This window comes from Liolophura sinensis, chromosome 9 (assembly GCF_032854445.1).
Source record: "Liolophura sinensis isolate JHLJ2023 chromosome 9, CUHK_Ljap_v2, whole genome shotgun sequence".
Classification (NCBI taxonomy): Eukaryota; Metazoa; Mollusca; class Polyplacophora; order Chitonida; family Chitonidae; genus Liolophura; species Liolophura sinensis.
The window spans coordinates 28,653,851-28,666,084 of record NC_088303.1 but is presented as its reverse complement, the minus strand read 5'-3'; the positions used below and the strand labels follow the sequence as shown (position 1 = coordinate 28,666,084).

General features: G+C 40.6%; 1 protein-coding gene and 1 long non-coding RNA gene across 2 annotated transcripts in view; both read right to left on the bottom strand.

The window, feature by feature from the left end:
- Positions 1-1,859: 1,859 nt before the first annotated feature.
- Positions 1,860-4,080, bottom strand: LOC135475765 (cholecystokinin receptor type A-like). The gene has a single exon (XM_064755703.1). The coding sequence runs from the start codon at positions 4,078-4,080 to the stop codon at positions 2,875-2,877; it is 1,206 nt and encodes a 401-aa protein (XP_064611773.1). The 3' UTR covers positions 1,860-2,874.
- Positions 4,079-12,234, bottom strand: part of LOC135475412 (uncharacterized) — a 34,625-nt gene continuing 26,469 nt past the window's right edge. The window contains exons 2-3 of the long non-coding RNA XR_010445045.1: positions 5,201-5,253; positions 4,079-4,089 (exon numbers count right to left, since the gene is read on the bottom strand). This is a non-coding gene — a long non-coding RNA (uncharacterized LOC135475412). The remainder of the gene's footprint in view (positions 4,090-5,200; positions 5,254-12,234) is intronic.

Sequence of the window (12,234 nt, the reverse complement as noted above, 5' to 3'; positions counted from 1 at the left end):
TTTGAGTTCTTCAGCATTGTACAGTTTAAACTTTGTCCCAAATTTCTTCATCGCCGCAAAATTACTCAAGGGCTTTTCCGGGGCATTATGTGGTGGGCGTGGCAACAAGAGCAACATTTACAATTGTTGCCTAAATAGGCAACACACAACACACAGTTTGAAGACTGGAAATTCTTAAGCAGGGTGACGAATAATGAAACTGCTAATACGATACTTTTGATACAGTTGTGGCTGCTGAGAACCCGCCTTGTTGCACAAGAAATGAAAAGAAACAATCGAAGTCCAGCAGTGCCTTCAGTCCGAATATAGGTCAAACCGCACGTACAAGTGTTTTTAATATTTTAAGTTCACATGGATGAAAGGCTTCCAACTGACAGAACTCATGCCAACAGTATCCATGCCAACAAGAATTACCCAGGTATGGGTTTCATGCACAGATGAGGCAGAGCGAGAAATGGCTTTCGTGGGAACACTTTAAAGACCCTATCCAATATTCAATCAATTTACAAATTGCGTAAACCTTACTGAGGGCTGAACAAATATTCCAAGCATTTATTCTAACTGTGCTAAGAGTGTCGCATTCAACAAATCCATCGATACTAACAATGTTATCTTTCGCTAGAAGAGTCAACGGAGTGCTTCCACATCTGTACCTTCACAAATGGCGACGACGTTAAAATCAATAATAATGCAACATTTGGCTTAAGTGTGGACGGACAAAGTATCCAGTACATCACCGTGGTCAATGCGAGGGAATATATTTTTAAAAAGGAGTAGGAAGAAATATTCAGATGAGTGTTAACATGGAATGAATTATTCTTTTGGTGATACACGAAAAACATTTCATGAACATCAACTTTCTGTGGATGTCAATCAAGCCGTTTTCATTATTATAGCAGCAGGGTGAACCCCATTCACGAGATTACGGGTCAGAGATTATAGATGTTATTTCAGTTGGCTTTGCCAAGTTAGGCCTCCTATTCCAATAGGTTTCGTGAGCAGTTATTATAAATACACCTAAGGTATCAAAGTCATGGCTAGCAGCCAGACGTAGTCTCGTCGGCTTCACTTTAGAGTTACATGTCAGGTTCCACAGACAGGCGTATTCCAGTCGGCTTCACTTTAGAGTTAAATGTCAGGTTCCACAGACAGACGTATTCCAGTCGGCTTCACTTTAGAGTTACACGTCAGGTTTCACAGACAGCCGTATTCCAGTCTTTTTCACTTTAGAGTTAAATGTCAGGTTTCACAGACTGACGTATTCCAGTCGGCTTCACTTTAGAGTTACATGTCAGGTTCCACAGACAGGCGTATTCCAGTCGGCTTCACTTTAGAGTTACACGTCAGGTTTTACAGACAGGCGTATTCCAGTCGGCTTCACTTTAGAGTAACATGTCAGGTTTCACAGACAGACGTACTCCAGTCGGCTTCACTTAAGAGTTACGTGTCAGTTTCCACAGACAGACGTATTCCAGTCGGCTTCACTTTAGAGTAACATGTCAGGTTTCACAGACAGACGTATTCCAGTCGGCTTCACTTAAGAGTTACGTGTCAGTTTCCACAGACAGACGTATTCCAGTCGGCCTAACTTTAGAGTTACACGTCAGGTTTCACAGACAGGCGTATTCCAGTCGGCTTCACTTTAGAGGTACATGTAAGATTTCAAAGACAGACGTATTCCCGTGGGATTGGCTTTAGAGTTACACGTCAGGTTTCACAGACAGCCGTATTCCAGTCTGTTGGTTTGCCAAAAACACACCAGAGTTATATGTCAGACATATTTCCGTCGGTATTCCAGTAGTCTTGAAATCAGACGTAAACACACCAGAAGCCAGTGTTTATAGTCAGACATTTTCCAGACGGTTTCACTTTTGGTAAGAATATCTTATTGGCACGTCAGAGGTCACACACACATTGCAATCAACTTCAAGATATGAGTAGCAAGTATCTGCTTGTTCCTGCACGCAAAACGGGTGCCATACCCCAATTACTGATTTCCTTGTTATCCGTCGGTGTTCTGTGTCCACGAGTGTCGTTCATGATTGTGCACAGAGATGTGAACGCATACTGGTCTTTCATAAAATTTCACAGTCAGACAAATAATGCCAACCTTACAGATCCGGAAACAAGGTCTGTTTCAAACATACCGTCATTATATTCAGCTGTTTCCAGAATGTGGCTCTTCAAATCAAAATATATCAGTCACATTTCGATTCATGTTAATATTTGTCTCAACGCTGTATATGCGCAGTATTCACCTGAACAAAGTTTTTACTTGTACAGGGGTACTTAAATGCGTTCAGTTTTGTAATTTTCATTCTGTTTTGATAGGTTATGCTCATGCACATCTTTTCACAATTCCAAACGAGTGTTATGAGTGTAAGGTTATGCTGGATATTCAGTTCTCATCGGGTATTTATTGGTTCTGGTAGACAGCAGCTCTACATGGTTGGTATGTGTTGTACAACATATCAGACTGAAACGATCTTTGATATGTTGATGAAAGTTATACAAAGCTTTAACTGTACACAGCTAACGAAATAACACGGAGTTTTGGGGTTAAAACCACGTTTATCAGATGGTAAGTCTCTTCTAAAAGTCACAGGAACCTTCTTAATTCATGTCCTGGGCTTCCTGTAGGAATTTTAACACCAATTGTTCTGAAAACACAAAAACACTTTTGGCGACTAATTCGCAGTTTTCGGAAGGTAACCCTGTAGCAACAGCCGAGTCGCTCGTGAACAAACATCTTCGACGAACTACAATAATTCCTACACTTGTGCTCGAGAATGCACCAGATCATTTTGATGTACAAAGTCACCAGGGTGGTCTGGTTTCTAAGGATGCATCCTGTGAGGCTGATCACCTTAAGTGTCACTTCCGTTTTCCTGTCCCACGCTTCATACACGAAAATAACTCTTGTAAATGGATTCTAAAATTCTGGTTCATGAAAGCGTATATGATTGGGTTAGCCACGTTGTAGAGGAAGTAAATGTTAAACAGGATAATGTCACTATCGATAGTCCCGGTCACCATCAACCAAGCCGGGAAAAATGTTACAAAAAACACGATGGTCACGACAAACAATGTACCAGCTATTTTCAAATTGGCCATAAGGTTTTTGTCACTTTTTTTCGAGCCGCGTCGAATCAAAGGTTTTTGTTGAATGACATCTGGTTTCGCCGAACCACTGTCGACAAGAGACGGATCTTGAGAGGTGCTACTCGACAACTGACTCTCTCCATTCATGGGCGAAAGCTGTGTATCTCCGTGACTCTTGGTCCCCAGGCACGGACACTTGATAGAGAACCCGCGCCTGCTCTTCGTTCTAGCTAGCACACGTCTCATGATCAGCGAATACAGGACAAACGCCACGACGATTGCCAGCACAAAAAACGAGTTGTGGATGTACTTAATTCCAAGATAGATATGTTCTCCGAGGACGTTTCTGTCTAGGGAACACACACCGGTGTAGTAATGCTCCCAACGCGTTGTGTTGGACTCCGGAAAAGAGCTGTTGCCAAACTGCCCACTTGTAATTCTGCTCCCGTTGAAGTCTTCAATCTTTTTGTACACATAGACGGAGTTGCTCGCCGCCAGAACCAAACTCAGCGCGAAAGTGAGCATGGCCAGCACAATGACAATGATACGAGCTCTTTTCATGTTCATCGCGTGCAAAAAAGGGTGGCAGATGCAAAGATACCTGTCGAAAGCAATGGCCACCATGATTAGCGAAGAATACATCACTGTGTAAGACAGGATGAAGCCGTAAATCTTACAGGGCACCTCGAATCGTATTATGAATTCCAAATACTCCATAACGATGGTGAAAGGTATCGTGACGAGGCATGTTACGAAGTCCGTACCGGCCAGCGTCAGGATGAAGATTGTAGAGGTAAGGTTCTGTTTCAGCATCTTGGAGAACACGTACAGGACAAGGGCGTTGCCAATTGTGCCCATAACAGAGAATATGGACAGGTAGGACATGACGATGTAGATCTTGTACCGTTCCGACTCGCTCCCCTGGGTCCCTTCCCCATCAGGCTGATAGCCCACCGTAGAGTTGTCCGGAATCAGCATGGCGAGAAACTGTAAGAAAAGAAGTGATAATACCATTTACTTATATATGTACACTTACAAACCCAACAGGTCCATCTACAGCGAAAAAACATGCACTTTACGCAAGATATTTGAAAAAAAAAATGAACAGTTATGTTCAACAAAGCAGCAATTATAAATACTAGTGCAGTACCCGTTGCAATACATGGTGTCAATGGTATACCCATACTTCGTATAGTGTTCATTAAACAGCTCATGAAAGTGTACATGGTGTCATGATTGCAAATTACACATGCATCTTTTCGAAACCCCAACATTTCACTTCTGCAGGTCCACAAAAATATAACCATCAAGTCACCAGGTTCTTCGTTATCATAATATGAAATTTAAACTTGTTGCTCATCAAGTGTGTTGATAACTGGAAACTACTAAAATTAAGACCTGCTTAACACCTGAAATACAATTTTTGTGTGGAAATCCAGTAAAAATACAAAATTCGATTCCGGTCAAACTCGAGGCTTTGATATGTATATGACAGCCGGTCTGTGGCCGATTGAATTTAAAACATTTCCTTTCACTTCAAGCATACGTTAAATATATTAAAAAATATGAAAATGTAATCTTATGTATCTAATAGTATATGATAATTATAGTATTCGCTGTATGTAACCTTGCCATAACGGCGTCAGTCCGTGTCATATTCGTTAAAAGTTACAAATTGTGTATTTCTGTATACTGAATAGGGCCGCAAACTAATCTCGCTATATGTCACAGCTGTTGACGTATAACAAGGGAGGTAATTCATAGGAAGTTTATTGTGTAGGTGGTAATATTGTACTGTTGAACCCACTGTGATCACAGTTACCTGGGCTTTCATTCGAGTGAGAAGATATGCGACTGGAACCATCGCCAGGTTGAGGGAGTAGCACGTGAAGGGTATGGATTGGATGAACCGAGTTAACTGTGACTTAAGGGCTAGCTTAGATTAAAGCTTTCACCTCAAGCGACAATACCAGCTTTGGATGTTTGGGTGGAAATTCAATCCATTAAGGACATCGAACATATTTCGCACATTAAGATAAAAGCATATCAAAAATGATTTGGAGATATCCTTTACACCATTTATAACAAGTATACTTACTTCAATCTTTCTACTGGAATTTACACCACTTCTTCTCCGATTTTTCTTCTACCCTGTAAAGCAAGAGGAATAGAAAAGAATTACCGTTAGCTTTTGAAACAATCAAAGATATACATGTATGTATTTTGTGCAAAGAATCTTTACAAGAAATGTGGCAAGGTGATAGTCTGCAAATCCTGTCAAAGAAGGTAATGTGCACTTCTATTATCTGTTCATGAGCCTCCATGGCTCAGTCAATTAGCGCGCTAGCGCAGCTTAATGACCCAGGAGTCTCTCACCAATGCTGTTGCTGTGAGTTCAAGTCCAGCTCATGCTGGCTTCCCCTCCGGCTGTACGTGGGAAGGTCTGTCACCAACCTGCGGATGGTTGTGGGTTTCCCCCTGTTTATCAAATAAATAAATAAATATTGTCTGTTCTATTCAGTTTTGCCAGCGCATTAGATCTCAATCTTGCGTGATAACATTTTTTTAAACCACCAGTCAACGAGTTCAGCAGATACTGCGTGGCGAGCGAGGCTCTAGTATTCTTTATCACATGCTCTGCAAACTCCCTGAGGCACCATGTTCTTAAAACTAGCGAGTTAGTAGTTTGAACTGTAAGTAGCACAACCTAACCTTTTATTCTGAATACGTTGTTGGTTTTGGTCCAATGATATCTGAGCTCTGAATCTTTCTGCATAATACACCAACCCGTGCTTTTGCCTCCCGAAGAATGTTGTAGTGTAATGTGAACATTTCAATAACCATTAATTACTATGTAATAAATTCCTCAATTGGCAATCTTCTATTTCTGTTCATGATGTTAATTGCCAATGAACCAAATAATTGTTCGTTTTGAGGTCACGCTAAGCGTGCGTTTTGAGGTAACGCTAAGTGGCTCGTCGGTACACGAGGTTTGGATTCAAGACGTCGGTCACATTTTCCTTCGGCAATGGTAATTTTAACATTGATTTATTCCAAAGTAGACCTTTGGGTTTCATTCCACCCGTCCTTATCTGCTCGTATGTCAGTTTGGATGAGCAATTTTTGGCCGTTTTGGTAGTTATTTACAAGCAAATTACCTGTCAAAGGCGGAAACATCACAACGACAAATTCAGTTTCTATACTAAAAGAATAGAACGTTGGAACTGTATTTTTGTGGTGACACAAAGAGCTATGCTGAAAGAAAAGAACACTTAAATTGTATCTCTGTCTTGATACAAAGAAAATGAAAAAATGAGTGAGGAAATGACTAGGTTAAAATCAGGAAAATATCCAAAATCAGAACAAAAAAAAAAACCAAACGCCTTTAAAATCAGCTATAAAGCAAAGTTAGAAAAAAATATCCAAATATATTTATTTCCTATATTTATAGGCATTTACCTCATCAAGAATACACAGATATCAAATATAGTTATGAACTCAATTTCGTCTGGAAATTTATAAACAACATATTGCTTTGTCGCATCAGGCAGTTACTTGGTATTGGTCTGATTTCTTCTGTCTCCATTTACATAAATATTTCAACACCTATTTATTTTTGGAAATATATTGGGTAAACCTTTTTACGTGCTGTCTTCTCTGTCACAATGAAGCCTTCTAAGTGGTCTGGCAAGTGCCTGACTCACAGGCAAACCTCAAAAGACGTGAAATAATCAAGAAAACCACAGGCAATTCCATCAGCGAAGTCCAAGAAAAGCTGGCAATGTCTCCTGCAGTCCTATATTTGAAGTTTGATTACTTCAAACGGTAAATAACAAATTGACAAATTCAGGACAGACGACAGATGTATTCTCTGAAAATCTGTTTTGAATGTGATTTCACTGGGGTAAAATATGATAAATAATGACGGAAGGCATCCTCACAGAAAGGCGCCAGCAAAATCTTGTAAGCATGTGGCTGTGTCTAATTATCTGCACTTGGTGTGATAATTAGATAACTATTGACACCTACGTGACTTAAACCATAATTCTGATAAGGAAAATGTCTGTCAATCATAGTTGGGTTTGCACTAACTACCGTTAGTGGACCAACGTTCATATCACGCATGCTATCACTGCTGACCAATGGATTCTTTGGATAGAACACCCTCTGTGACAAAAGATGTTATGATCTGATAGGCTGTAAGGGACAAATCTGATTTATTTGAATTACAAAGTTCTGATGAGCAAATACTTGTTAAAACAGTTAAATTTTATAAGAATTTATAGGGACGAAATTAGTAAAATTAACAAGAAAGAAGGAACTTTAAATAGTGCGGCGCTAACACATTGCTTTCGTTCCTGGAGACCGGAAATTGACGGAGGCAGTTGTCTGCTGAAATTCAACACTCACTCTTTCCATGGTGTCTTTAAGTCTGGGGAAATGTCAGTAACCTGGCGCAGGGCGGTATTTATCTTCAACTCACCATTGTTCTACAAGTCAGTATAGTAGACCACAACACGGAGAGTAAAACAGAGTAGCTTAGACAATGTGATATTTGACAAATGATCATATTTAATTAGTGAAATCTGGCCTTTTTCCAATTTAGGGTTTTGTTCTAGATTTATTTATTATTCTTTTATTGTAGATGCTCATGTAAAAGCACAACGGTTTAAGCAGACCTAGGTGGGAAAAATCAAGTTATGTTAATTGCAAGTTAATAATGATCCTTGGTTTGGAATTACTCAATGTTGTCATCGTATTTAATATAAAATAACACAATACAATGCAAAGAGACCAGGCCTCGGTGACACTTTGTTCACCAGCAGAATCCTGGTTTATGGACGAATACAATATACAACATAATACGAGAGTGTAAAACCAAATAAGACATTAATTCATTAGAAAGTGTTAGAATGTTATGGTATCCTTCGTTAATTTCTCAGATGTAAATGATGATAGATATATTTTGCAAAGTAGACTAACTTTATCATTTATAACTTTATAATTAAACAATGAGGTAGAAGTTTCCGCTCCAGCTCTCAGCAGTTCTGTTGCGCTTTTAGGTCCAGGTTTGACACAAACCAGGCAAGAAGCCGTGTTTCACCTACCCTCACCCCTCACACTCAAACCCCAACCCGGGCGCTGACTTTCCTCCTCCACACGTAAACCTCGCCACTGTTTTATAAGTGCGTAATACAAATAATCAACATCTTTCACACTCAGCAATTGCGTAGACGGAGGACACCTGTTCCTATCCATTTACGAAATACTGATCAAACGGTGTAATGGAGAAGTGGCAAGAGTAGTGTTAAATGGAGATTGTCACCTGGAGACCGAGCACACAGTGAAGCTCTCCTGAGACACGGACCAGACACCCAGCCGTCGGTAAATACCTACTGACCTTTCTTCCAACATATCAGAAGGGACAGGAAGGGCTCCAGAACGGAAGCCTTGGTCATCCCGGACAAATCTCTCTAGTCCTCCGGGAGCGACGACCGGCGATCCGTCCGCTGTCAAAGGTGTTAGTTTTCACTGGGCTGTATGCTAAACGTTATTGCTAACGCTAAGTCTTGAAAGTTTCCGTATTTTATCCACCTTTCCATGGCTCAAGCAGACAAGGCGCTTAACGTGGGACTGACCCATTGGTGAATTCCAATCACAGACGATCTCGATAAATAATTTTGGCCAAAAATTTATATTGAGTACACCAGGGTGGACTTAGGGTGAGCGAGGGAGGTGTATACATACTATAAAAAGGCCTTCCCATGTATATGTAACAGTTTCAAAATGTATTTATCGACTGAAGTCAAATTTTGGGTTTTAAAATGTTACTGTATGTTGACGCAAAATTTTGCACATTGTGATGCAGTAGATGCAAACATTCTGTATTTCAGATTGATCAATTAATAACATGTAAACAAAGAAAAATTTAGTCCATCTGTGATTTTGTAAATTACTGAAAGATAAAAAAGAAATTTCATAACTGTTCAAGTTGCGTCAGAAGTGACTAACCTGGAAATTAAGATATATAGGATGTCTATTTTAACCAGATAGATCAACCTTAAATTTGCAGCGTTGTTTACTTTCTCCTACTGGCTCTTCTTATTCTTGGATAAAAGGCGCTATAAATATCCAGCCGTAAGTCTATAGATATCAAAATATGACGTGCATGACCGCAGGGAATATTGACTTATTTCAAACTCACTTTGTACTTTGTACTTCCGCCAGAAATATCTCAGCAACTACGTGGATTGGAATTATATAATCACAGTCACGCTGAGCGCAAGATATATTAATTATCAGTTGGATATTAAAGTTACATTGTGAAACAGCGTGCAATTGTTCAACTGAAGGTTATCAACAATGATGAAAAATTTAAATGAATTTCATTATAAGGAATGAACGGTGTAAACGACTCAGCCGCAAAAAAAAAAAAAAACAAACAAACAAAACAACAACAACTCTTTGGCTGAAATCCTCAATCCGGTTGTATTTGCCTGGATTGCTGCGATATTTTATGAAGTGTTTTTTTTTTCAAATTGTCATTTTAGCGTTACGTAAAACGTGAAAATAAGCATTGTTTATTCTATATATATTACCATCGATGAACCAGCGTGTTCATTACAACATGTGTTTGTGGACAAAGCAGCTTAGAGCTCATCAGGCTGTTACAATATTATGTCAAAGTGACGTGGTGTCTCACAGACTGAATTTATTTATTTATTTGATTAGTGTTTCACGCCATTAACAAAAATATTCCACTTTTACGACGGCGTTATGGTGGGAGACAACCGCGTATAGTTTGGGGGTAACCCCACGACCATTCGCAGGTTTCTGGAAGGCCTTCCCATGTATGACCATATTTATAAGGCACACTAACCCTTCCGGCAACGGAGGCCCCGTGTCTCACAGAGGGTCAGTTGCAATGACGGATGTTTGGGGCAGATCAGTACAATTCCCAGCAACATACCTGAAAGTTTAACACAAACATAACGGACTCTAGCGCATTTGCTAGAACATACGACGTGTGTGGGCTCATCCCCGGCCCTGGACAGGCAGTTTGATTCCCCCACCCCCCGCTCTCACTGCTTGGCGGGGAATGGGTCACCATAACCATTGGAAGACGCTCATATGGTCGTTTGCGTAGTCTAACGTCCGCTGGAGACCATTTATCTTCCACCATTATGGCATACCTGTTTTGCTGTCTATAACGATCCAACGTAGGTGAAAAAAAAAGACACAATTTTTTCATCGACTGATCAAAACTGCTCAAATGCGTGAAGTTAAACTCGCTGTCTGACAGATGACAACATAAGGGTAATCTGATAACACTGGATCAGGTTAAACCCGAAATAAATTGGCGCTTGGTCGACGTTAGACGACTCATCCAATATTAAGAACACGGACTGAGCTTGAGTTTGGGTGACGGTGGTCTGGTCATGTAAGCTGGTATCGCTTACATGACTGGAGTGGCCTATACTGTCTCCGCTACGTCTCCTTAGCGGAGGCACATCTGTGGCTGTCCGATCAGGATTGCTCACTTGTCTTTAACAAGACGTCTGAGTAGGTCAGCGGATGGCCTATCGAGTTCGTGTTAATGAGTGTTCAAATTAACAACGAACTGCCTAATAAACTCCACACAGGTTTGTGTCTCTTCACCCGAGCCACGCTACGCGAACGTAAACCGTAAATATTTTATGTCTACAGACTGGGTCTAGTGTCATAGTGTCACTGGACGAATCTGTAGTTGGAGAGACCAATCAACACGTTTGGTCCCAATCAGCTTCGGATTCTTTCAGCTGAATTAGTCTCGCTAAATTGTGTGTGAAGTTAGATTTGAAACTTTGACACTTGTATACGTAACTGTAAGTGTTATTCGTTGTAGCTGTTTTTTTATTTTATTTATTAATTTGATTCCCGTATTAATTATCTGAAATAGGCGGATAGGTTTGTGGGTACAGGAAGACAGTGTGGTTAAAATGGATTTAGCCAAATTGTCTTTGACTGCTTAATGCACTGAATTATGCCGACTTCCGTGTGTTTCTAGCCGTTAAAGACGCTAACTGAGGTAAATTAACAAGAGGTCCCAATCTGTCTTCATTGCTCTGATTTTGTTCTCTATGCTGCGGTCTTTCAAATAATATCTTTAGTACTTTACACACTTAATGAGCAGAAGGCCTATCCATCTCTGGCAGCCGTACACTGGGCAGTTTTTATAGCTACGACAAAGTTCAAGCATGCGGTGCAGGATTAATTGGTGATAGATTTACTGAGTACATCAAACCAGGATGTGAAGTCCAATGCTGCACCAACGGAGCTAAAGGGAGATTCCACTTAATTATTACTGGTATAAGCACTGGAAATCTGCTCCCGTTACACTCATTCACACTTTAATCCTCACAACTCCCAGGGCACACCCACGTTCACACGTCCTGGGCCCAGCTTCACAAAGATGTCGTGACATGTACGATAATCGCACATATAGGACAATGGTATGGTAACAGTGAATTACAAAATATCGTACGACAAATGTACAATAAAATTGTCGTATGTCGCTTTGTGAAACTGGCCGCAGCGCCCCACGCTTCTTGGAACCTATTTTGTTACGGCACCAATTAATTTGCTGGTTGAAAGATTTACTCTATGACCCACACCAGGATTTGAACTCTGATCTCCAAAATCGAAGAACAGCGCTCTACCGAATGTATTAAAGGGAAAGTCCCACTGCAACCATTATAGCACTGGAATACCGCCTCATTCCATACAGGTATGAGGATGTCTAAGACATCGACAAGTCTGTGAAGGTGTGTAGTGAAATGCTGCCTAACGTGACTATTAAGAACCTATAGCCTTATCCCTCACAGCGTCTATCTCATGTCGACGTGCCTAGAGTGTGGAGACGTCATACTGTCTTACCAGATAAGACGGCCAGGAATTTATGTCTGTGTTTAATTTCACATGCAGTTGTCTGATTTGCCTGATAGGAATCAGTCTCGTGGGACAGTCTCATTCAGAGTGGCAGATAAGGCTGAACGAATTTCAAGAGCGTCTCTAAGCTGTCAAAAAGCAGACAGATAGTGGTCCCAAAAGGCCCGTAACTCTTCACCGTTCAATTCAGAGGCCAAACAATTG